The 26176-nt window shown below is 44.0% G+C and overlaps 2 protein-coding genes across 6 annotated transcripts; one reads left to right on the top strand and one right to left on the bottom strand.

Moving 5' to 3' along the window:
* Positions 1–45: 45 nt before the first annotated feature.
* On the bottom strand, positions 46–13764 carry AP1AR (adaptor related protein complex 1 associated regulatory protein). 2 transcript variants are annotated; one of them, XM_069012462.1, is made up of 10 exons: positions 13544–13764; positions 10080–10128; positions 8922–8948; positions 8453–8478; positions 7930–8026; positions 7136–7234; positions 5264–5325; positions 4275–4348; positions 3363–3491; positions 46–2449 (listed from the first exon to the last, which is right to left on the bottom strand). In XM_069012462.1, exons 1-10 carry the CDS (start codon positions 13618–13620, stop codon positions 2184–2186), a joined length of 906 nt encoding a protein of 301 aa, XP_068868563.1. In that variant the 5' UTR covers positions 13621–13764; the 3' UTR covers positions 46–2183. The 2 variants fall into 2 exon arrangements, with proteins under 2 accessions (XP_068868563.1, XP_068868564.1); XM_069012463.1 differs by lacking the exon at positions 7136–7234.
* Positions 13765–15579: 1815 nt separating this feature from the next.
* Positions 15580–25555, top strand: CDKL2 (cyclin dependent kinase like 2). 4 transcript variants are annotated; one of them, XM_069012459.1, is made up of 13 exons: positions 15644–15997; positions 18560–18754; positions 19034–19212; positions 19335–19447; positions 19634–19773; positions 20711–20799; positions 21283–21409; positions 22040–22311; positions 22485–22575; positions 23331–23442; positions 23553–23659; positions 23952–24044; positions 24561–25555. In XM_069012459.1, the coding sequence occupies exons 1-12, from the start codon at positions 15830–15832 to the stop codon at positions 24009–24011; spliced, it is 1653 nt and encodes a 550-aa protein (XP_068868560.1). In that variant the 5' UTR covers positions 15644–15829; the 3' UTR covers positions 24012–24044; positions 24561–25555. The 4 variants fall into 4 exon arrangements, 3 of the variants coding, with proteins under 3 accessions (XP_068868562.1, XP_068868560.1, XP_068868559.1); XM_069012458.1 differs by lacking the exon at positions 15644–15997 and adding an exon at positions 16939–17192; XR_011150393.1 differs by having other exon boundaries at positions 15620–15997; positions 23528–23659; positions 23952–25555.
* Positions 25556–26176: the final 621 nt, after the last annotated feature.

Genomic DNA, 26176 nt, shown 5'->3' with positions numbered 1-26176 from the left:
CTCTGACATGGCTGCCACAAACAACAGATGCAACACTGCCAAATGTAAGACTTGCTGAAAATTTTAATAACTTTTCAATTTGTACAGATATGCATTTTACAGTACTCTTGAATTGTTTCACATGAGCTGTTTATAGAATCTCGATTTCTCAAAATATCCACAAATATGGAGCATCACTTCAAAGTCACTCGGCGTGGTGCACTGAGCACTGCAAATGACATTATTAACCATGGCTACAGAACATGCCCATCACAGAAAAAGCTGAAGTCAGCCTCCTTTTTCCTAAGTGCTTGTTCATCCTAAGGGCAGGACTATCAGCTAATTGACTTCCTCAAGGCATGGTCAGGACAAGGTCACCTCATGTTCACTGGCCAGGAAAAGCAGTGACCAGTGCAGGGGAGGTTGACAGTCTCAGCAGGTAAAAAACACGTTATTTACATGGTGAGGAAGTTGCCTTCCTTGCCATAGGAATGTATTGTACAAAGAAGTGTCCAGGAGAAGTCACACAGCAGTAGCTTAGGCCAAACCCAAAATACACATTTGATGTGTACAGATCTTTAAAGCTCATTACAAGTATTGCAAACATAAATAATGGCATTGAAATATTTTCAGTGACACAGCTACAATTGAAATTAAGAGGTGGAATGTTACCAACAGGATTTATCTGTTCTCTCAGGTTACTTGTACGTATTTAATCCCAGTGTGCAGTACTTTTGTTCCTTACCCACACTGTAATAACCCAAATATTCCGAATGGTTTCAGATGATCTGAACCAGCAACACAGCTTTCACCAACAAATTCGGTTCTGGTGATGACAGCACAGGTTCATCACTTATGACAACTTGTTCCTTTTACTCCAAAATAAAATTAAACCCCATTGTACTTTTTTCCACGGAAAAACGAGACAGCCACACAAAATAATGGCAGAGTAGAATGGCTTTACTTTGAAACTTTGGGGAAAGCTTGAGATCTGCAAGTATTTTGCAGGTTCTCTTTTGTTAAAAATTAAGATTTATATGGAATACTGGGGGAGACCACACAGCACAGGACAGCAGTGGTGTAGTCACTGAACACCTCCTTGGATTTCAGCCCGTATTAGCAGGATTAACCATCCACTTTAGAGGCACAGGAAAGACAGAGCACTTAAACACACTGTTAAAACATGAATTTTTCTTCTTTCTTTTCAAAATGCAGATACAGAAATTCTTTAGGTTCTTGTTCTTCCCACCCCAGCAGCAGAGCCATCATCCCTCCCCCAATTTACTCACTGAATGTTGCTTTCCCATAACTGTTCTGGTCCAGTGGAATGATAAAATTTTCCACAACTGAAGAATTTTAAGGACCACGTAGCAACAGATGTTGGCCTGTTCAGGGGGGCTGGGAAAACAAGACTTTGGTCCTCCCAGTTCTCCACTGGTTAAAATTTCCACTTTATTGACACATAAAGAATCTATTTTATTTTATTTTTGTTTTTCTATCTAGCACACGCTTACTATGTCTGGCATATTATACAAGACAGTATCTCACCTAACCTGATGAGTTTTACTATGTTCATTGAGGTTAACCGTGCTTAGCATAAAGTAATTTAAAAAATAAAGTAAATGGAAAAAGGACAACACAAGGCTAGGAAGACTTTAAGCTAGACAGGGGAAAATCTGCAATTTACCATGTGTCAAATTTGTTTTGCAGCTCTTACTTTTGCACCCTCTAAACAGCTGAAGAGCAAGTCAAAAAGCACAGACTGGAAATAAAAATATTTTAAAATTCTTTTCCTATATTCAAGTATTAAATAAATTATACAAGACTGTTTCTGAGATAAATATTAGGCCAATGATGAATTTTAAAACGAAATCAATAGAAACATCATCCAGAAGAAAAGGCGAGTTAAAATATCTTAGATAAGTCAAGCTATGAAGCTTCAATTAGTGCAGATAATTTTATATTAAATCCAGATATCCAGAAATATACACAATAGAATCATCCCAGTTTTCACAAAAGTGGAGAAGGTAGCTGATAAAATTGCACTTAGTTCTGAATTCCTTCGGACAGCAAGCCATTCCCATTCCTTGCCGATCCGTGTAGAAGAAGAAGGGAAGCGGGTTACAAAAGAGCAGATTGGCTTTGTACATTCCATTTCCCTTTCCAGCATTTGGTCACAAGCAGGGGCCGTGCAGAGAGCGTCACTATCTGTCCTGGTGGTCGGAATCCGACAGCCTCACATCCGAGGCCGACAGCTCCAGCACGGGATTGACGAAGCCGGCGTACTCGGAATTGCCGTTGTCATCCATCTCGGCGCTGACAAAGTCATTCTCCCACTCCAGCCCGTTGGAATCGTCAGAGGCCGAGGCTGGGTGGCTCCCTGTCTTCCTGCTGTTGAATTTCAGCGCAGCCCGGAGGATGTCCTCCTCCGTCTTGGAGCGCTCCCTCATTGGGATCATCCTGTTCATGCCTGGCATTGTAAGACACGTTTATGAGAAACACATCGCTGTGAGTTTTCATCTAACTCCTATGTTTCTGCTAGAAGAAACAAAGCTAAAATGTGGATTCCATGGTCTAGGAAAGGCCTTCAGTTTGTCTGGAAAGGGGTATTTAATTCCACACAAAATAAGGCAAAATACGGTTCTGAAAACTGCCCTAGGACACCCAAGATTTTACTGATTTTGTCAGTAATTGCAAACTGTCTTGTGAAAAGAGGAAAAAAAACAGCTATGGATTGCCTAAAAGAAACAAACCTTTGCTTATTTTTGGTGAGCTTTTCAATAGTCAAGGTCTCCAAATTTTGGATAAACTTTGAAATAAGAGCTTTTGCAGATTTAGTAAGTAAAAGAGGAAATATTGGTAACAATGAGGAAATACAGAAAATACCTGTAACAGCAGCAATGAGAATAGCTGGGATACTCCCTGGAATGCAGATCTAAGTTCCCAGTGAATGTTACAGTAAAAGTAATAGGAGTTTTTTCCCAAAATACTTAAATCAGACTCCTGACTAACTTCCACATTTGAAAAGGAAGAACAAGCTCTTCCTTCTCCTCCTGGCTCACGAGAGGGCAGCATTTCTTTACCATTACTTTTGTCAGGAGTTTACAAGTCAATTCCACAAAATGCAGGGAAAGGCATTTACTGGAGTATCCAAATAAATGAATTCATTTATTGGGGCTATCTCCACATTTACCAAAATAAGGAATTTTCTCAGTAAAAATAATTTACAGTTTAATCCTTACAAACTTGTCAGAAATTCCATCAGAAATAAGTTTTAAATCACCTTCCCTTTTGAAAATGACAAATTTACAGCGAACATAGCTTAAACTGACAACATCTTTAAGTTGTAGGTTCAGGATGAAGCTGAAGTGCAGGATAAATACCTTCTTCATCTTCCCACTCTAAATCTAAGGAGGTGCTGTCGTCGTTCCCACTCACTGATTTGGTTTTGGTCATCAAGTCACAACTGCTCTCTGTGTTGGGCGTCAGTACTGTGGCATCAGATGAAAGTCCTATTTAAAAGAAACCCATAATGTGTTTTTAATTCGTAAGGGTACTTGAATTTCAGGTTCAACATGCAAAAGTAAAATTTTAAAGTAAGCTTTCATCGTGCTTTGTGGCCCTTTAAACCTCAGGAATGTTGGAAAAGGCACGTCATCAGTTCAAAGAGTAATCAGTAGCTTATTAATAGTCAGTATCACTAAGATATTGCCTAATTAGAACTAAAAAGGAATTTAATCAGCTGTAAGCTGAGCTTGTGTGAAGACGTGTAAAAAAAAAAAACAAACCCAAATCAACCCTTTCCTCCCCAAAAAACGAAACTACTCGCAGTACTTCTGAAACACAGCCATCAGTCCTCCACTTTAATGGTTATCACGTACTGTCCCCAAAACTTACAGATAAAAGCTTCTAAAATTGTTTTCCTCTAAACTGTTAGTGGAATTTGTAAGTACAGGCAGCCAAATTCCCTCTTGCATTTCATTAGGAAAAAACCCTAACCTTTAATGTGATTCTAATTATTTTGCCAAGGGATGATTAAGAAAAGCTATAAACACACATCTGCATCTTCAGTGCAGGGTCTGGTTTTACAAGAAAAGTTCACCACTGTCTTTTATCTATCAGATACAAAAACGATCAGATCTTTTCATTACAGATGTACGTGTACACATTTTATATTCGTGTGTGTAAATATAAAACTATAAATAATCTGTGTTTATCTAGAAAAAGAAGCAGCACTCTGTGCTCCTCAGAGTCCCTTAACATTTAAAGACATGCATAAGGAAAGGCAGGCTTACTGCTACTTCGGAAAGCTTCATACTGGAATTTTGTATTCCTTAGGAAAGGATCGAGATCTTCCTCTGCCACAGAGCTGCAAGAACAAGGCACGATTTTTTAGCTTTACAAACCTCCAAGGATGCCATCAAAAACATGTTAATGCACATGCCCCCCAGCTCTGTGCTACAAAGCACATACAGGCTGAACTAAATTCTTTCGAAAATTATCTGCAAAATGCCTTTCTATTCCTATTCATCACATCCTCTCCCAGTCTGTGTTTCTGCTCAATTTTTATTGGTATTTTCAGTAAAAAAATTAATTAACTTTGGTCTCAAAACAACTCTTCCCCTCTCTTCATCACTTTAGATAAAATCTCCTTAATTTTCAATTCATTTTTTTAAAGTAATGTATTCAAACCCTGCTCCTGCAGTCCTTTGTTTTTAAAATCTGGCTAGATCCTGCTCACTTTTCACAGCTCCTATTCCAACTGCTTCCATAGCAAAATTCCTCCTCTCCCTCTTACATTCCATGCAAGACATTTTTTTCTAAACATAAACACCATTCCACTCTAAATTTCTCCACTTTTCTTTTTAGCTTCTTTTTCCCACCACCACCACTGAACACAGAAGGTGGGAATGAAGAGACTTCAGCTATAAATACGTAAAATATTTAATAAATAAAAATAATTAAGAATATTAATGAAGAAAGAGACTCTATAAACCATTTAAATAGTGTGTTTCTATTGGGTTTTTCAAACAGGGTTCTGAACAATACAAACATTTTCATATTAGCTGAGATTTTACATATAAGCACCTTTTTAAAATAAGCCACTGGACTCTGCGTGTGTGTAAATACATATTAGTGGCTGGGAGTAGCATTGTATGCAGCAGTCTAACTACTCCAGTGATAACCAGAATGAATCCAAAATACCCCCTAACTTTGCAGATGAGGAACAGGAGTACAAACAGTCAAGGCTCTCGATCAGCATGAGTAGAATTTGATCTCTTACCTCTGGAACTCTCCATTATTAACAGCGTGTGCTCTCTGCGTTATCCTGTGCTGCCTACGTTGCTATCAAGAGAAGTGAATTGTTGAAAAAGCTGAATACTCAGAACAGAGCTCTCAACACTTAATCCTATTTTATGCACCCCCAAAAACACCCCATCGGTTTTTAGAAACATGTGGACACCACCTCAGTTGTGACTGCACCTGTCTTGTCTCCTGTCTCCTTAAAGTATTTTCAGTGCACAACTAACACCTGGGTGAGGTTTGATTTCTTTTGCTCCGTGCCCAGGAACAGCCACCCTGCCATTTAAAAGATAAATATTTCCTACAAATCCTTTCATCCCTGTGCAAAGCAGTACTGCCATCTCCTCTGGCTGTCTCCATCAGCACTAAGTGCTTCATCTATATTAATAACAGCTTTGCTGCCTTGCAGGGCCAAAAGTATTAATAACCCTGCTAATGTCAACTTCAACTTCATCTGAGAATTGCTCTTTGCTTTGGGTGTGGGGAGGTAACTGCATTGGATCTAGTGTTTTTCAATCCCAAGATGATGGTGGGGTTTTTTTTTGGCACATTTTACATCTTGGATATTTAAACAATAATGGGGAGTGCAGAAAAAGTAGAAATCTCCCACTGTGGTGATTAGAGGGGAAAAGACTTAAGAATGCAGAGAGAAAGAGACAGAAATTTGGCACAACACAGTCAACAAATCTGTCAAAATCAATTACTGATACATGCAATGATTTTCTTTTAGGATTCCTATACCCACATAATATCCAATTTAGATTATCTCCTCGTTCTGCCAGGTCACATCCCAATATCCAGCACTGCCAGTTCCAGGACACACACATATATTAAAATTCCCCGCTGTTACAGACCCTGACATTTAGTAGGGCAACATCAGCAAGCCAAATGAGCTTTAAAGGAGGCCATACTTCCAAGGAAAAAGCCATTTTCCCATTTGTGCCCACAAACAGCAGAGAGATGAGTGATGCATTCAAAAATAGCTTCCAGTTTATCTAGAAGGGCTAAGTGCTTGATGCATATCTGGACAAAAATGCTTCCTTAAAATCCTTATAATCCTTATGAGTTTTGAGGAGGGTGTTTGTGCAGGAGATAAGTGGTACTAATATTACATGAAGAGGAAATTAAATCTCTATAATCCAGTCTATCTTAGGTCCTGACAAAAAAAGTGCATATTAGAAATACTGCAAGACAAGAAAAATAGCATTTCTTGCATAGAACTTCTACAAAAACCAGTTAATGCCATTAAAAAAAGGTCTACTTTTGCTGGCTTTATATAGACCAAAAGTGGTAAGGAAAAAAAGGCAAAAAGGTCAGAAAGAATTAACCCTCCCACACCAAATGGCAAGGGGAGGGAAAGAAACATGAAATGAGAGCTGTACTTAGTGACATAAAAATCAGATGAAAACTCTAAAGCAGGGTCAACACAAACCACAAAGATAAGGAACAATACCGTGCACAAATATATAAAGTACATTTTACAAGGCTGTATGATGTCACAACATGTGCTTTGTTTCAGGGTTTTTTTTACCCAGACCCCATCCCAGATCATTTTACATTTAAGATCAGTAACTTCTACATATTATATAAGAAGAGTGTTAGGCTAATTATAGATTAAAATTATAACTCATTCAAAATCTATACTCGTCGACAGAAGCTGTTTCAAACAATTATGGTGATTTTCAGCTGTTCCAACCAGCTGTACTTTCAGATCTTGTACTTCTTTCTCTACTGTACAAGCCAAAGCCATTTCCTCGTTAGGTTTCCTGAGATGGAAAGGATATTGGGGAAGTCTGCATACATGGGAACAGGACAGAGGCTCTCATATGTATTGGGGTCTTTTTCCCCTCACCTCCAAGAGCTTTTTCTGCTTTGCTGCCCTGGCTGCTTCACGTTGTGCAGCATATAAAGCCTCCTCTTCTAGTCTTAACTTCTCCTCTTGTAAGGCTAACTGTATATGAACAAAACAGTAATGGTTAACAAAAGCAGAACCTATCTATCTTCCTATCAATAAAGCCATCAGTGCAAGAAAACAAAAGAAAAGCAGCTAGAAAATCAAAATAAACCAAAATCGACTACAGCTAAAGCATTAACTGAATTTAACAGCTTCCCTCCCCCCAACCAAACAGCCCCAGAAATTTAGGTAGCTATTAAATAAACAGTTATTATTAGTGAATTGCTGTAATGCTTTTTCTATTTTATCATAAACTGCACAGTGAAAGATTTAAAGATTTTCAGTTCCGCAATTCATTGGCACTTGATTAAAGTGCATTCAAGTTCTACATTGCATTCCACATCATATTCCATTAACTGCTGCATCACTAAAACAGAACAACAAATTATGTGGCTTTTTTCCTTAGGAAAAGTTGTGGAGAAAACTGAGCACCAGAAAAGTTGAATCAAGAATATTCCCCATTTGGTCTTGCATTAAAGAAAGGGTCAAATTTAAGAGATCCTGGTCAGAGACCCAGCCTATTCATTCCATTTTTCAGCTCAGAGGCAGAAGGAATCTTGTAGACTAAAAGATACTAACTGATGAACAGAATCCAATTGTTTTGTTTATATGAGTGGAATCTCTTGGTGTCCATGGCTGATCCTAACATTTTTGGAAGAAAAGCTATCCCTAGTGTCACTGTAACCACTTACCTCTGACTGAAGCTTCAGATCAACAACCCTCTGCTTTTCAGCAATGGAGTCGTAGTGTCTGTCTTTCAGGTCTGCAATTTCTTCCTCAGTCAGAGGTCTGGGAGCACGGGAGAAACACAGAAAAGCTCCATCTATTATTCATGCATGACAACCCTCATCTGCACTTTAACATATCCAGGTGGTCTTTCCTGGCCGGTCCTTTAACGCAGATCCCACAGGCTGTGCTTGTGGCCTGTTCCTCCTGAAAGTTCCACTTCACTCCGGACAATGCTGCCTCTCCTTACTCTCACAACATATATTATTTATATCTTTATAGAAATCTTATTTTCAAAACCATCTTTGCTAACAGAACTACTGCAATACAACCATTACCATCAGTAATAGAACCATTACCATGCAGTCTAAATCTCACTTTTTCTTCCTCAGTTGTTTTTGTCCCTTGTTTTTCCCCTTACTTCATTTTGTTTAATATTCACAGTGGTGGAGCAGAGGGAAGGAGAGGTCCTCAGTCTCAAAGTCTTACCTGTGACTGCTTCCTGGGCTTTCCCCCTGTTAAAATAAATAAAAAAGAAAAGTCTGATTTTTGTAGACAAGAGCACTTCCAAAACTTTCCTTAGCAAAGCAACCCAGGTCCATTTATGTTCTCAGACTGAGGGCACTTGCTGAGTCTTATGCAAGAGTGTATACCAGGAGCAAATTCTCCTTTAAGTCTTCCCAAACACAGTTTTCCCCCCCACCTCTTCTTTCTTCCCAAAGTCCATAGTGCCCCCTTCCTTAATGGGTTATTTCCCATGCTCCCCAAAACCAATCTCTTCTCTTAGATCTTTATCCAAAGGCCAAAATTCATATTCCTAGCACAAAGAAAACTGAAAGTAAAAAAACCCCTGTGATTTAAGTCTACAACTCAGCTTAAAGTAGGAGGAAGATTCAGATATTGGAACCATTTTTACGGATTGTATGCGCAGGTTCCACACGGTGCCCCAGGTACTCACCTCATCACTTTCCACCAGGTTCTCAAACTGCAGAGAAAAAGAAATAAATCATTTTTACAATTCAATGTAACAAGTCACTAAAGACATGCAGCAAATATGATTGCGTATTTTATGTGTCTTGTAAAAACACTACTCCAGTTCTAACAGCGGGACTATACCAATATTTATGAAAGCCCCTACACTCAGAAGAATTTCATTTTTAGAGTTGGGCCTATCTTCTTACCAGTGTTTCTTGTCTTAAACATTACATTTTCCTAAAAGGAGAAGAGTCCAAATTAAAAAACAAGCATTCTGAGCTGCACAAACTCGTCCAGCAGAAGTTCAACTGTCACATTAAAAGAAAAAAAGGTGAATAGAAATTCTCTGTACTGTTTTCAGTATAGTAATCTCAAATCTAGTTCATCCATCAGACACAGACACAGAGGTCAGTACCTACAGCAAGACTCCTCATTGACCTAACAGTTTGGGGGGAGAGCAACACCTCCTTTTCCCTGTCATATTTCTGTGGCAGGAACACTCTCTCAAAACAGGAAGTTCTGCACCAAAAGAGATTTCCCCCACCGTACACATCTGAGCCCTTTCTCCACAGCCAAAGCATTATTACAATAATTAATGTTATCCTCAGTAATGGGGGCAATCTGGCTGGTCTAGGACTTCCACAGCACAGGAACACTTAGGGAAGGGAAACCAGCTTATTCCTGGTCAACCTTACACTCCCCTTGGCAAAAAGGGGTTATATCTGGAGGCTGGGAAGGGACCTCTGTAGTGAACAAAGTCGACTACAAATGCAACAAACTATAAGGTAACCTCATCAGAGTCTTTTTGTACAACCTGATTCGTGATGCTGCAATTAAGAACTGAATACTCTGCATTTACACAAGCAGCAAAATCCCAAGACAGCAGAGAGGAGATGGAACAAGCAGCCTGTGGAATGCTCTGGTGATGAGCATCAGAACACCACAGATACTCCTTTCCAAATGGTACATCAATTTTTGAGGTGCAGTAAGAACCACTCTCTTTCCACCCAGTGCAGCAACAATTTGGGCTGGAATATCCCAGAATGTTTCAGTGTTCATAAACTGCAAAAAGTGTTAAAGGCCTTGCTAGGATCCAGCTTTTCCCACTTTTCCTTAACTCGCTAAAAATGTAAGCACTCACCTCTATAGTGAAGTGTTCTCCTGTTGAACATGTTCTAAAATACTTGGATCTGGAAAAATAAGTTTACAGTTAGACTACAGAAGAATCTTCAGTACACAGCAGAAAGTAAATGAGCCCGAGAATTTAAAATAGATTTTAAAATAAGTTAAATATAAAACAACGACAAAATCTTCACATATTAAACACATTGACTTATTAACGTGGGCTCTGCATAGCTACTGCAGCAGGAAGAGGCAAAAGCATGTAAACATCTTCTGCAGAACTGGGGAAAAAACAAAAACCCTTGTGAGATGAAATCATTTGTCAGGACGCTGGACTTGACATTGACAGACTATTATTAGCGTGTTCTGCAATCCCTTTAATACATTTTTCCTGGAAAAAACATTGTTCCAGGCAATTCCTGAAAATGCTCTCGCTCATCATGGCACTTAATGCTTTCCTAGCATCTTCTACATCATCAGTGTTAAACAATACACTTTATTTTAATAGCTTGGCACACCTAGAAGGCTGAGCCTCAGAGAAAAACATCCAGTGAGAGATCAAGGCAATACTTTTAAACTACAGAAAAAAAAAAAAAAAAGAAAAAAAAAAAGAAAAAAAAATACAAGCTCTAATTTTATACAGGGAATTGGTTTCTTCCTTGATTCTTTAATCAGAACTCTTCCTGTTTTATTTTAATGCTTTTATAGAGGACAGTTGGCCCTGTCCTTTACAAAACCCAACACAGTATTAAGTTACCTGAATACATTTTTACCTAGCCAAGGAGGCTTGGCCACCGTCCAGAAGAGCATTCTAATGTAAACACTCTTCAGTACAACATCCATTTCATCGAACTGTTTCAAAAACCAGGGTTTCCAGTTGCAAGTGCTGACTGGTACAAGGAATAAACCCAGGGCCTCAGGGATTTCTATACTTGCACAAAAGAATGTTCAGCACTTGCAACCAACACCTACTTTGACAATAATAAAAGCAACACACCAGCCAAAGCCTGAATTATTTTAACCGTATCGTATTTCATCTCCATCCCATTTTTCCTTGGAAGCCAGTTTAGGGAACGTCTCCCCTGGCAACTTGTTGCACTACCCACTGATTCCTTGTTGCACAACCTTTCCTGCCACTAAAGAGCCGTTTCCAGAGGATTCACTGCTGTGAAACCAGAGAGGAAAGGCCACCTGAATTTATGCACTACATGACAAGGATAATTGGGACATGTGGCATGAACACTTAGAGCAATTTCACTGCTACCCTTCTCTGTAATTTGGTGTATAGGAGCCAATACCATTAAGAATCTCATTTAACAACACTGTAACAGGAAATTGTTCCAGGACTATCTATGCTGTTAACAGGTGTGTTGTTCCGGTTTGCAGCACCAGGCTTCAGGTAAATTATTTCCAACTTCTCAGACACTTGAGCTGCAGTCAGCTTAGCTGCAAGACTTGGACAATGAACTAAATGCAGTGCAAGCTCCCTAAGTGTAATCACGAACAGCCCAACAGCAATGACATCTCTAGGAAGGAAGAGCTGCTCTTTCAGCTGCTTGTCAAACCAGGACCCAGTCTCAGAAAACCTAATTCTGTGCCAGAGTCTGAGCCCATAAATCCCAGAACTACAGAAGTTTGAGGTCATTGGGATGCAAACAGAAGACCCATCAGCTTCACCCCTATACAAAACTTCAAGTGAAGTATCAGCGACCTATGAAAATGTTTACACCTTTTATTATTCTCCTTTAAGCTCTATTGTTCCATTATTTTCTAAGACTTGAGAATCTTTTTGGTTGGATAGCTTCTAGGGAAAACAATTCAGCTGACAGGTCACAGGACCTATAGAGACAATCAGATTAACCTTCCAAGATCTGAGGCTATTAAAGAGACTACCTTTTCATACATATATATACATACATACTCCATCCATATATGTATCTTAAGCACAATTACAAGCAAAGGCAACTTATAATCTTGCAGGATATTACAACACTTATTAAAAACTCTATACTTAGTTGTTTAATTAGGAGTTTATTCCTTGCAGTCAAATCTTGGAGCATCTAAAACTGATGAAGCTGGAGTGGGGGGAGGATCTGAGTGATTAAAATAATAGTTAAGTTGATAAGCTACATTTTTACATTATGGTGTTCCAGAAATAGCCAGATGTGGACAATGTGGTATCAATCTAACTTACAAACTTTATAATAAGACACACTTTACAGTTTTGGTTTTAATACAATTCCCTGCACAGTGCGAAGGAGAATAACCTCAGTGGCTCAACGCTCTGATACCGCTCTGTAAACTACCACCACCACCACACCTGGAAAACAAATGTGATCTGAAACACAGGCCAGCAGCTCTCTGTACATTTTATAGGCCTAAGACTTTCACTGTGGGTTGTGCAACACCCGAACAATTAGACAATGTAACAGCAGGCAGTAAGATTTATTTCCCTGGTAAGGACAGCCTGGTACAGGACTAACACATGCAGGGACTGTCACTACCCTGCCTGCTATAGAAAGGGTATTGGCCTGTGAAAGGAGACTCAGCAAAACACACATGTGCAGGAAGAACCTTTCAAGTACTGCCTGGTGTTCTCGAAGCACAACAAGCTGATGCTTCAGTGCCAGTTGTCAAGGCATTGAGGCATTGAGGTGTTCTCCTCCCCTCTGGTGGAGTACTAAAAATACAAGCAGGTATCCTCTGCATGCACTGCCCTGGTTTTTCACCCGTGTCTCTGAGAAGCAGCTTGTCTGGAAGGCCTTTCAGAAGGTGAGACTTGCCTGCCAGAGCTGATGTGAAGTAAGAGGCCACGAGCTTGCATCATGTAAAATGCTCGGCATATCTGTTGAGAACAGTTTCTATCCTAATACGTCAAAAATAAGTGATATGTAGGTATCCAGTATTGGTCAGCACATGAAAAAACCCCAAGCGTTTCCTGTTTGCACAGTGCTCTTCCATGAACTGGTTGTTACACGTTTCCAAGAGATAAGAATTCGTCTGAACCACTCTGCAACAGATATGAGTTCATCTGAAACATTCTGCTCCTGATTTTTCCCAACATTGTCTCAGCCTCTGACTCACAGAGAAGACGAGATCACATTGCAGAAAACCGGGTGTTTTTCCATCTTTTGCACAAGCACGGCCGCCTGCACAGGTTTTGGCAAGTGACCTGAAAAACCTCTCTAAGCATCTCCTGCCGGAAAAACACCAGCGCCGGCAGGGGTGAGGAGCCGGTGTCCCTGGAAGTGCATTAGCCGCGACCGCACAAACCGCGCGGAGCCCGGCGGGCTCCCGGCGGCTCCATCCGCCCGGGATGCTGGGGCTCCCGAAGGGAACGGGCCAGGGCCACCGGGCGCACCCAGACCCGCATCCCCTCCCCACCCTGTCACCCCCTCCTGCCCCACGGGGAAGGCGGAGCCGGCGGCCCCGGCACCTCCCCGCCCCGGGGAGGGGAAAGGGGCAGCCGCGGCTCCTGCTCACCCTCCGCCGCGCTGGATCCGGCCGGGATCCCTCCGGAAGAACAGCCCGCAGCACCACTGCGCCCAGCAGTTCCCCATCGCATCCTGGTGGGAGCAGCTCCTCCTCCCTCCCGGCGGGCTCAGGCCGCCCCGGCCGTCGGGAGGGGCGGCCGCGGACCCCCGGGAACAAAGGGCCGGCACAGCCTCATGGCTGCGCAGGGGCGGGCGATGCTCGCCCCGAACGCCGGCACCGCCCCTGGCACCGGCATCATCGGCGACATCAGCCCGCCCCTTGCCGGGACCGTCCCAGCCGGGCAAAATCCCGCCCCAAACCTGGCTTCCCCCGTGGCCCTGGGAGATGGGATCATCTCACGGCAGCCCGCGTTTAAAAGGAGGAAAATATTCCAGAGTTCCCGTTGTCAGGATGAAAAAGCATCGCCAGTAATCGCGTTTTGAAGGAGAGGAATCCCGTTCAAAGCCCGTGTTACTATGAGGGGGGAAAAAGGGTGTCTCCCCAATTACCAAGCCTGGACTGCGTCAGTGCCATCGAGGTACCAAAATGCTGCCGGTCATACCTGGAGCACAGGCACTGTGTGGTTTAGCAAGGTTCCTCACTCATTCTTTGGTCTCTCTGGCTTCTAAAATCACAGCACCACGCTGATAGGTGGAAACACAGAATCACGGAATCGCGGAATGGCTTGGCTTAGAAGGCACCTCAAAGCCCATCTTGTTCCAACCCCCTGCCATAGGCATGGACACCTTCCACTCTCCCAGGCTGCTCCAAGCCTTGTCTAACCTGGCCTTGGACACTTCCAGGGATGGGGCAGTCACAGCTTCTCTGGGCAACCAGAGTCTCACCATCTTCCCAGGGAGGATTTTTTCCTAATATCCAATTTAATATGCAGTCTACTCTCTTTCTTTGAATCCATTCCCCCTTGTCCGTGGTAAGGTAATGGTGGCATTACAAATATGTGGCTTGTTCATTTTTTTTAACAGATCCAAAAGTATCTCAGCAGTGGAAGAGTTAATTGGATTCCAAGTCAGCTCTCCATTAGCAGCACAGGACAGATGCCAGGACCCAGAGGAGCTACTTGCTACAATAGTGATGAGCAGTAGAAGGTAGGAGGAACATAATAAATCACTGCCAACCACACTCCAATGTTTTTCTTTCCCTGGAAGTGTGAGGTCAGCCTGGGAAGGTGCATTACAGTGATTGCATGTAGGGAGAGGGAATGAGGGTGAAGGAGACATAAAAGCAACCAGGAATTAATTACAGAAGGTGATGCATATCGATGTGACTCAGGAGGAACACAGTGAAGGTTCCAGAAAATATTATTGGGATATATGATGCCTCATTACACTGTTTTCCAGGAAATTGACATTTTGGCAAGGTATATACTGCTCCTTTCCCAAAGAGGAATGTTGCAATATTCCAGCCTGACAGGTGTTCATAAATTTCTTCAGAGAAATTGAGCACCTTTTTTTCCACAGTACCCTCAGCTGTGAAATAGAGGCCACCAAACTGAGGAGAGAATATTGGGAATATCTTTGTGGAATATCTTTGTTTCTGCCCTTTGTTCCTGGTGCTGCTTTCCTACACATGTCCTGCCATGCCACTCCTGCCCAGAACATGAGAAGTCAGTGTCAGCAGAAGAGTACCATGGGTTGCTACATCCATCACTGGATGGAAAGAACAAGAGGATGCTGGATTAAGAATATATTGGCTGAAGTCTCCATCAGTAAACCCATACAGATGCTTCAGCTTTCCTTCCTCTTAAAGGGAGCAGGTTCATGCCTGGTGTTAAGTTGCAAATAACATGTGCAGACACCGCCAAGTTTTTAAGATAAACTGCACAGTAAGGGCACTGGCACAGACATCTAAAACCAAATTATTCCGCCTTTTTCACGGCTTATCCTTGGCAACATCCGCAGCCTCCCAACAGTACACGGAACAGTCACTAACTACATGGATTCAGGCTGGGTTTTTAACATGTCACTCAGTCCACCGCACAAGAGAGAAACAAGGTTGCTTATCCGTTTCTCCCTTACGTGCCCTAACGGCTTTAAGAAAACAGCGTTTATAACATTTTATTTTTAAAATATTTCACAAGGCCTTTTCATAAGCCAAGCGGGCTTCCACGCGTCTTTCGCGACAGGCGGGGCGCGGCCGCGCTTTGCGGCGGGCCGTTGCCGCGGTAACGACGCGTTGGGTCGGGAACCGCCGCCGTCCGCGGCGCCTCCATCCCGGTCCAGTCCCTGCATCCCGGCCCGGTCCCTTCCACACGGTCCGGGCCCTCCCGCCGCGGCCATGGACAAGTACCAGGTGCTGGGGCTGGTGGGGGAAGGCAGCTACGGGGTGGTGACCAAGTGCAGGAACAGGGAGAACGGGCAGATCGTGGCCGTCAAGAAGTTCCTGGAGAGCGACGACGACGCGGCGGTGAGGAAAATAGCCCTGAGGGAAATCAAACTGCTCAAGGTGAGGCTGGCGGGGCCCCTTTGTAGCAGTTTTGTGCTTAAGTTTTAATGGTTTTATGTTTAAATTCGCGGCTCCTGTGTCAGCTCCTCGCTCAGTTTGTGTCGCAGCCTCTGGTCGGCGTTTGCGAGGTGCCACTAACAAAACCCAAGCCGAAAGAGACTCGCTTGGGCCCTCTTTGAATTTCCGTGTGCGGCCAAGCCGTGCTAGATTAATGTAACCTTTTGTGCTGTAGCCTTGCGGAGCTGCTTCCCCCTTTGCCTGAGCGCTGTGCTGGATTTACCTGGGGAATCCTGGCTTAGAAAAGTCTGTGGATGCGCCCGGCGTTCCGCTGGGAATGGTACGAGGTCTCTGTTGCCGCCTGGTGGTGGCTGTCCCCCTGTCCCAAATTCCTGTCTTTCGCTGCTGTGGAAAGGAAAGGAAAGGAAAGAGGAAAGGAAAGGAAAGGAAAGGAAAGGAAAGGAAAGGAAAGGAAAGGAAAGGAAAGGAAAGGAAAGGAAAGGAAAGGAAAGGAAAGGAAAGGAAAGGAAAGGAAAGGAAAGGAAAGGAAAGGAAAGGAAAGGAAAGGAAAGGAAAGGAAAGGAAAGGGGAGGAAAGGAAAGGGGAGGAAAGGAAAGGAAAGGAAAGGAAAGGAAAGGAAAGGAAAGGAAAGGAAAGGAAAGGAAAGGAAAGGAAAGGAAAGGAAAGGAAAGGAAAGGAAAGGAAAGGAAAGGAAAGGAAAGGAAAGGAAAGGAAAGGAAAGGAAAGGAAAGGAAAGGAAAGGAAAGGAAAGGAAAGGGGAGGAAAGGAAAGGAAAGGAAAGGAAAGGAAAGGAAAGGAAAGGAAAGGAAAGGAAAGGAAAGGAAAGGAAAGGAAAGGAAAGGAAAGGAAAGGAAAGGAAAGGAAAGGAAAGGAAAGGAAAGGGGAGGAAAGGGGAGGAAAGGAAAGGAGAGGAAAGGAAAGGAAAGGAAAGGAAAGGAAAGGAAAGGAAAGGAGAGGAAAGGGGAGGAAAGGAACGCTGACCTTTTAAAGCCTGTGGGTGAATGGTGACCTGAATGTGTGACACTAAACGGACTGGGGGGTGCCGGCGTCACCTGAGACGGGAAAATGCTTCTAGGAAAGTTTGCCTTTATTTTCTTTTGTTCGTGGCACCTTCCTGGCAGGCAAGAGGCTGGAGGAGGACTCCTGTCGCATTCCCTGAACCATGTGTAGCCCCCAGGTGGGAGCCAGCTGGCATAGTGTCCTTTGCTTTTGGAGTGTAGGATTTGCCTGGTGTCAGTATTGTGGTGAAAGGGGGAAGGACAAGGGGGAATGGATTCACACTGAAAGAGAGTAGGTTTTGATTGGATATTAGAAAAAAAATACTCCCTGTGAGGGTGGTAAGGCACTGGCACGGGTTGTCCAGAGAAGCTTCCCTTGTCCCTGTGCACGGGCACATGTGGAAGTTTTACACATTGGGACACAGGTGATGTGTCTGGTGAAGAAAAGAAGGAAAATCTTATTATACTTGGAGAGCATCCGGGCTGTTCATGTGGTGTGGGGTGTTCCAGACGTGGGAATACTGGCAAACTTGTATCCTGTTCTCTTGGCTCCCACAAGTGTCTCTTCCTAAGTCTGCCGGTTACAGTCCCTGTGCTCTGAAGGGGGAAAAAAGTGCTATTTGCCATCACTGCAAGAGCTACAGCATTAAAGTTAATAGCAGAGTATGTGCTGGACCTTGAGACACAGCCAGCAGCTCTAAGCATTATCCCTTCAAACCTTCAAAAGTGGATCTGTGTGAGCCTGGACTGTACCTGCTCCACTGGCCAGGCTCACCGAGTTACTGAGCACCACCCGGCTGTGTTGGGAATTAACTTGTTTTCCTGGGTGAATGGAATCTTAGCAAGGGGAACATTTCCATATACAGCTCAGGAAGGGTGGCCTCTCACAGGGGAAATAAATACCTGGAGATTTAGTCTCTTTGTAGTTCCTTCCCTTGTTCACTGGGAGTCTTTGGTTTTAATTATTTTTTCTCTTGAATTTGGGCAGAAATTTAATTGTGACTGAAAACAGCAAAACCTCTTCAGGTCTCCCATGTTGGGAATAAGTCATTCTTGGGAAAAGAGCTTTTTCTCTTATTGATTATCCTTTAAAACTTCTTCTCTTGTCAGACCTTCTAAGAAATCTGGGCAGACACAGATGCAGGTTGGCTGGCACCACCTCTGCACTGGCAGAGTTTCTCCTACAATTCCCTGTGCTCTGCAGTCCTTTTGCATCTCTCTCAGTCACATCCCTGGGCTCTGGTGCTGCCTCCAGGCAGCCTCAGGTGACGTTTCCCTGCCAGGCTCCAGCTAATAAATAACTGTGCTCTGTAGCGTGGCCTTTTGGGTTGGTGTGTGATAAATGTATAACAAGTTGGAGGTGGATTCTTGTCTGCTGGGAACGTGATGACAAAATAACTAGAAAACACAGCTGCTTTTTCTTCCTCTCTTTATTCAAATTGCTTTTTTTGCTAGTGTCCCAGCTGGGCTGCAGTTAAAAGTATCCCTTTGTTGTTTTCCCTAAGTAAGTGTTTTCCCTCGCTAAACATTGCCTATTTTATCCCAGCAACTCAGGCACGAGAATCTGGTGAACCTGCTGGACGTGTGTAAAAGGAAGAAGCGGTGGTACCTGGTATTTGAATTTGTGGATCACACGGTGCTTGATGACCTCGAGGCCTCTCCCAACGGGCTGGACTACAGCAGGGTTCGGAAATACTTATTTCAGATTATGAGAGGAATTGCCTTTTGTCACAGTCATAATGTAAGTATGTGCAAGAAATCAGCTCTGCAGCTAAAATTAATAGATACAGAAGGATATAGCTTTGTATTTATATATATTTAAACTTGGAGAAATAGAGTTTTGTCTGAAAAGGAAGGGAGGTACAGAGAGATACATAAAATAAATGTGTCTGAAATTAGAGGTTCTCTATTTAACCTGTAATTTTCTACCTGAATATGAGAAAGCTACAGCTTTTTCCGAGCCAGTGAATTTGCTATGTACAAATGGGGAATTTGCCCTGACCTGCTTTTCTCTGTGCAGATAATCCATCGGGATATTAAGCCAGAAAACATACTGGTTTCCCAGTCAGGAGTTGTCAAACTCTGCGACTTCGGATTTGCCCGGCCCTTGGCAACTTCCGGGGAAGTTTACACAGACTACGTGGCGACCCGCTGGTACAGAGCCCCAGAGCTGCTGGTGGGGGACAGCAAGTATGGCAGGTGAGTCTGGCCTGCCAGGCTGGGAAGGGCTGTGGGGAGCATGGACAGGGTGCTCCATCTTCTGCACTGGCCCAGCCTTTGGATCGATGAGCTGAGCTGGGGTGGTGTTTTTTTCTCCCCAGGCCTGTGGATGTGTGGGCTATTGGCTCCCTGATAACAGAAATGCTTACAGGAGAGCCCCTTTTCCCTGGAGACTCAGACATTGACCAGCTCTTCCATATCACCAAGTGCCTGGGTAAGAAGAGCCCCTTGGGCTCCTCATGCTTGCTCAGGAATGGAGGGCTCAGATTTGTTTTGATGGGTGGGAAGGTAACAACCCAGACTGTAGCCCTTACTGCAGTGCTGACCCAGCATTTCAGCCTCTCAGATGTTTCACTGTCCTGTATTTTTCCATGTCGTTGCTTTGTTTGGGTGATTCCAGGTAACTTAATTCCAAGACAACAGGAGTTATTCTATAAAAACCCTCTCTTTGCTGGCATGAAGTTGCCTGAGGTGAAGGAGCTCGAATCCCTGGAGAAACGCTATCCCAAACTCCCTGCTGCCACACTGGATTTAGCCAAGGTAATTGACTGATTGTTTCCTGTGAATGTTTCTGTTTCCCTGTCCTTCACCTTGTGCAGCTGAGTACAGGGCTGGTAAAGTGCCTTTCTATCAGCTCCCCATGCAGTGAGCAACTGCTTGTGTTGGCAGCTAGGTGAGGGCTGAGGATACCACAGCTGCAGTCCAGGGCGATGGGGGCACTCAGCCAGTCACCTGCAAGGCCTGGAGGGGTCTCTGTGTATCCTGCAGGGATCTGTTGGGGTGACCCAGCCCGCAGTTGGGCTGGGGCAGTTGAATGCTAATCAGTTCAGGGCTCTCCCTTGGGTGGATTTCCCCACCCAGGACAGTGATTTGGAGGGTGGGTCGATGGGCGGCACAGAAGCCGAAGCCGCACGCCCCTGGGCAGTACCCGGGTTCAAACCACACCCCCCTGTTCGAGAGAGTTCTCTGTTACTCGGTTGTTCATTTGGCTCCCTGTTGTATCTCCCGCCTCCCGGCTTCCCCCGTTGGTTCTTGTTGAATTGTATCCTCCCCCTGCCTTGTATCTCGTTGGTTGCCTTCCCTTTCCCCGCCGTTTTCAAACCCCCTATAAAACTGAAAGCCTCTCGGAGACCTTTTTCTGGCTGCTGGAACCTCTGACATTAAACCGGCTGGAACCCAGACCAGAGGCCCCTCTCTTTTCCTTTGCCTCCGGGTTAACGCGAGCCCAGACCATCGGCCCCTGATGTGCTTCCTCCGTGGAGGAACCAGCACACGCGCCCAGCCAGCGCCTTCCTGCTGCCCAAGTCGGGCCTGAAGGACGTCGCAGAAGTAACGCTGCGTCCCCGCTGACTGAGGGCGTGCCAGAGCTTGTGCCAGCGAGCCAGGGACAGCGTTAGGGACCTTTCACTCAGACATGCCAAAGCCTTCGTTTAATTCCTGGTGTGTTTACGTCCTCATGTTCACGTTGGTTTGACAGGAGTGCTTGCAGATTGACCCAGACAAGAGACCGTCCTGCGCTGAACTCCTGCAGGGAGATTTCTTCAACAAGGACGGCTTTGCTGAAAGGTAAACAGCTCCTTTCTTGCTCACCCCAGGCTCGGGTTAGAGGGAAGTGAAGCAGTTGTGCTTGGAAATTGCACACTGGGTTTGCAGAGCTGACAGCTGTTGAGTGTCTCGGGTTTGTTTCGGCTTAACCTTCCTGGAAATAGGTGAACAGTTGGAAAGGAACACGTTGCAGTGGCACATTTACCTTGCTGTGACATTCATTCACCGTATTGCGTAGTACAGTCTTACACTGTATTCACTCCCTGCATCTGCACCAAACTGGGATGCAAACACCTTTATTGCCGTATTGTGAAAAACGTGTGCTGAACATTTTATTTAGCTTAATGTATACATTACATTTGGCCTCTCATTAGTTAAAAAGCACAGTTTGTTTGACTGCTTAAAAGGCAGTAGGAGCCTGGGCTTAACAACTGATGATGATATTAATATAAACAGAAAGCCTTTTATTTATTTTTTTTTCCTTTCTCCTTATATGGAATGTAGATTTAGTCAGGAGCTCAAACAAAAGATCCAGAAAGATGCCAGAGACCATCAGTTCCAAAAAAAATCCAAAATCGGCAAAAGGGACAAAGATGATGTTTTAGAAGAAAGAAAAATGATCAGTGTTCAGGTTGGTCGATCTGTGTTTTTCAAAGCTGTATTGTTTTGGTTTTTTTTTTTCATGTCTTAAAATCATTGTTTTGAAAACAGATGCAACAGTTTAAATTCCTAGAAAATAAGTCAGGAGTGTGCAGGTGGTAATTTGGCCAGTCCCTTGCAGGTGAACTACACAGTGGTGCAGTTCCTGGCAATACAGAGCCGGAGGGAGAATCACGTGGGAGCATAAGTTATGCTGAATCATGGAAACATGCTTTATGCTGCTGCTTACCTGTTTTAAAGCCCTGTCTCCGAAATTTAAAATTTTCCTTTCAACTGGGTACCAAGGACGCTTCAAAGTGACTTTGAGGTGACACTGGAGTGAGGTTTTATTTAGTTTATTTAATTTTACAGCTGTTTTTCCTCCATCATTTCTGATTCTAGTCTCAAATGACTTATGTGCAGAGAGTGCTGGAACCCTGACAAGTGTTCTCCCATTTGATGGAAAGCAGAGGTTTTCTAACAAAACTGTTTCCGTCTCCATTAGATTCTTGCAGAATCATGCATGTGTAGGTTTCTGACACATTTTTTTCCTCCACGCACTGCTGTAAACTGCTTTTTTAACATGACTGTAAGGAAAGATGATGTTTATCTTCCCAAGCAGGATTTCAGCATGGGCCCAAGGAACAAAGATGGAAAGCTGATAAAGACCAAGCCCTCTAAAGCTGATGCAGAGAAAGCAGATCCATCCTCCAGGCTGGGCTTCATCTTTGACAGCGGAATCAACCCACTTAAATTCAGCCCTCAGACCACCCTGAAAGATTCCAGCAGCAGCTTGGACTATGCCAAGAGCCCAGGCACAGTTATCCCTCCCATCAACCAGAGCTTCTCTCCTACGTTTGGGATGGGTTCTGTGCCTGGGAGCCTTAATTACAGGTATGGGAGCAGAGCTAGGAGAGCTTGTATCCATCATTCCTGTGATGTCCTGAGAGGTGCAGAGTGACGATGTGGGAATGCGAGACGTGGGGTTTGGGATACCTTGCATTTGTTGCTTTGTATTCGCTGTGTTGTCCCAGCTAATACCAACTTCGGGGTGTTTTTGATTACAGACTTGATGAAAAGAGTAAAAAATACTTGAACCCATTGCTAAAGGCACGGAAGCCTTCTCCAGTGGGCCGTTGCAATGTCAGCTTGACACCGGTGAGTCGTCTGTCTGTCCCCCTCAGCCAAAGAAAAATAAATTCAATTATGTACTGTATTCTCAAGAAGTCCATCTGATCCATTTTTCACTGTAATTCCCCGCTAGAAATACTGGTTTTGTTAACCTTTTTTCCTACAGATTTTTTGTTCATTATCCCTTGCTGATAGTTCTTACATAAAATACATTTTATGTCAGAAAACAATTTTAAATGAGGGGAGCAGTTCAGCACAGAGTATCTGTGAGATTTGGAATATATCCATGGCCTCCTGCTTGGCCAGGAAGGATCATGTGTGCTGTGCTACTGAAGCAGAACTGATGGTTTGGATTTAATGCAACCAGGGCCTTATTTAGTCATGTCATAAATGCATTAAAAGTTGATAAGAAGAACAAGTGAAATGGAAAGTTTTTCTCTGCTTTCACTACCTAGGCATGATTCTTACTGTGCCAGCCAGGAACGTTTGCCTTTTTCCAGATAACTAATCCCAGCTATTCTCCAAGTGCTGTATTTTAGCTCTCTGAAAGCAGCCTCACTTAGGTGATTGTTTTTATTTTACTGTTGCTTTTCCATTGTTTGTGTAGAAATAACACTTAAGCAGGTTGAATTCCTTCACACACATCAGAGTCTTTTCTCTCACTCTTGTACAAATTCCTACTACATCAGAACATTGCTGTGTTACTGCTTTTTTTAAGCTTGAAAACAGCTTTTTTTCCCCCCTATATTTTCATGAGCTGGTCCTTATGCCCTTGATTGCAGGTTACTAATGAAAAACCCATTCTTCAGGCAAGTAAGAAAAAATGGGAATTCCCCAAGGCAGATGTGCGTTTGCCAGAACTAAATCATCTCCCCGAGCTGAGAGGACGGGAAGGTAGGAACTCTGATGTCCTCTAAATAAGACCTGGGTACCAAACAAGTGTCAGGAAACAGCGTGTCAGCTCTCAGTCCCTTAACAGGGCATGCCTTGGTTGTATTTTGCAGCTTGGCATCCCAGATTTCTGAAAAAGGAAAGTAGAATGTTTGCAGAGTCCCGAGTCCCCTCCCTCGCTGCTATCGACCTTCATAACTCAAGTCTGGCTTCACAGCAGGTATCAAGGCAATAAAGTGGTTCATGCTGCTCTGTATTTGTTTGGTTTGTGACTTCGGCAACAGTGTGGCCCACAGAATTCCAGTTTGACTCCTAACAGGAGCAGAACTTGCCTTGGGATCGTAAGTCTTACACCAGGGGAGCATTTTTGAAGCCTGATTTGACCAAAGAACAGGTTCGGTTTAAGTTAGGTGTTGGCATTGCATATGTCTTTAGAAGGCTGCTTCTGATTGCCCTCTCTGTTGATACTACACTTGGAAATTGATCCTGTCTCTTTCTTTCCCAATTTACAGCTGTCAGGGACCTTGGTGCCGGATGCATTAGAAGCCAACTTCCCCAGGGTCGAGCACTAGCCCTGGGGAGATGGTCACACCTGCCTGTAAAAGGTGGGCTTTCATTTCTCCTGTGTAGCCTGCTGGGGAATTCATTTTTTTGCTGTATAGTCTTCTGGTGGCTTCCAAATGGGTGGTTTCATGAACACTTACCTAGCTGGGAAGTGCAATAGGAAAATTCTTTGATACTTTGAATTCTTGGTCAGGACATGCAGCTATGACAGACTTCTTACTGAGGGCAGTACACAGCTTGCTGTGCCTGGTAAATCGTTACCCTGAGCTGAGGTGCTGGGCACTGGGGTTGGAAACGAAGCAGCTCTCATGAACTTGGGGGGTTGAGCAAGACAGTAGAACAACAAAAAAAGCGGAAGCTGGCTGCCTGCATGCGAGGAGGGGAAGAAACCACTCGAGTTTTCTGATCTGTGAAGCACAGAGGTGTAAGTGCACAGCTTCAGCAAGGTAAGGATGTGTAATAAATCAAAATAAAGGAAGCCTTTCATTTCACCAGGGAGCACCTCTGTGGTTTTGTTAGTTTGTCCGAAGCATCATTCTTTTCTCCTCTTGATGCAGGTGACTGAACAGTGGGAACAATCCATCTGAGTTTCCAGGGGCTAAAGCTGCCAGGTCTCTGCAGGGGAGAGGAGTGTTGGTGCAGCAGACTGCCACAGAAGTGGCTCGGGTCCAGGCCGAGGACGGAGCTCGCACTGCCATTGCTGCTGGATTTCTTGCATGCAAAAAGCCCCTGGAATGTTGACTTTGTGGCTTGGGGCCAGGTCTTGTCTGAGGAGAGTAGTGGTTATTGGTGTGTGACAAGGGCAGGAGCTGGTTTGGAGGACTCTGAAGGAAGCTGGGCTTTTTTTTGTCCAGCTGCTGCCTGCCTGAGGGGTTTCTTTTTCAATGAATAGTGACGAGAGCAGCTGCCAAAACTCTCATATTTTGCTGGGCTGCCTGATCTGGATTGAAAAGCACCTTTGCCTTGACAGTGAAGAAAATGTTTGTGCAAGAAATACAACATTTAAATGTGCACATCTGCAGCCATTCCTTTGAAACCCTTGCTAATGCACTTGTCACTTTGTTTTAGATTCCTTTTCCCTTCACATTTTTGACCCAGCATTTGGGCGGTTGTCTTTGGGGTGTTTACCTGGGTCTGTTGTCTGGCTGTTGTTAGTGGTGAAGGAAGGAATATCCCTGTGGAATACTGAGCTGTGATGCAGGTGACATGTACAATGGCTCAGTAACTCAAGTCATCATTCCTTTCTGTCCCTTAGGAGAATGGGCCAGTAAAACTCGACTGTTTGGAAACAATTTTTGCTCACTTGCCCTCAATTTATCTGTGGTCAGTTTTGTGCTGTTGCTGCATTGCTCACAACTCTGTTTTCCATCACCTGTCATAACTCACATGGTGTCATTAACTTTGGAACTTATTTTTCCATAAAGTACAGCCTTTCCCATACATAGACCATGACTGAATATGGTCTGAACTCATTGTATTTAGGGATTTGTCTCTATACTGTGTCTTGACATATACATTTCATTTGTAAATAAAAAGATCTTGCAGTTCCAGGCCTGTTTGTCCCCATAGTGGATATTCCCACTTCGCCACAGTAGTCATTTAGGTAGCCATGGGCAAATTCAGGGGCAAAAGAAGGTTTGGGGAGGGAAGACTAGGGGTTTTGGGGGGAAAGTTGGGTGTGGTGGGGAGAGAAAGAAAGGTTTAAGGGCAAGGTTTTTCATGGGGAAGTGTGTGGCCAGCAGGTCTAGGTAGGTGATCCTCTACTTGGCCCTAGTGAGGCCACAGCTGGAGCTGTGTTCACAAGTGAACTGTGTTCAGTTCTGGGCTCCACAGCTGAAGAAAGACCAAGGAGCTACTGGAGAGGGTCCAGCGGGGGCCAAAGATGATGAGGGGGTCTGGAGCACCTCTCTTAGGAGGAGTGACTGGGAGCTGGGCCTGCTCAGTCTAGAGAAGATAGAGGGAATCTCATGAATCCATATAAATATCTCCAAGGTGGGTAGCAAGAGGATGGTGCCGTATTTTTGGTGTGCCCAGAGACAGGACAAGGAGCAATGGCCAGAAAATAACACACAAGGAGTTCCACCTCAATATAAGGAAGAATCACAGAATCACAGCATCTGCTGAGTTTGAAAGGGACCCACAAGGATCACTGACTTCAACTCCTGGCCCTGCA

Source organism: Aphelocoma coerulescens, chromosome 4 (genome assembly GCF_041296385.1).
Source record: "Aphelocoma coerulescens isolate FSJ_1873_10779 chromosome 4, UR_Acoe_1.0, whole genome shotgun sequence".
Taxonomy (NCBI): domain Eukaryota; kingdom Metazoa; phylum Chordata; class Aves; order Passeriformes; family Corvidae; genus Aphelocoma; species Aphelocoma coerulescens.
This window is presented reverse-complemented; position numbering and strand designations above follow the sequence as displayed.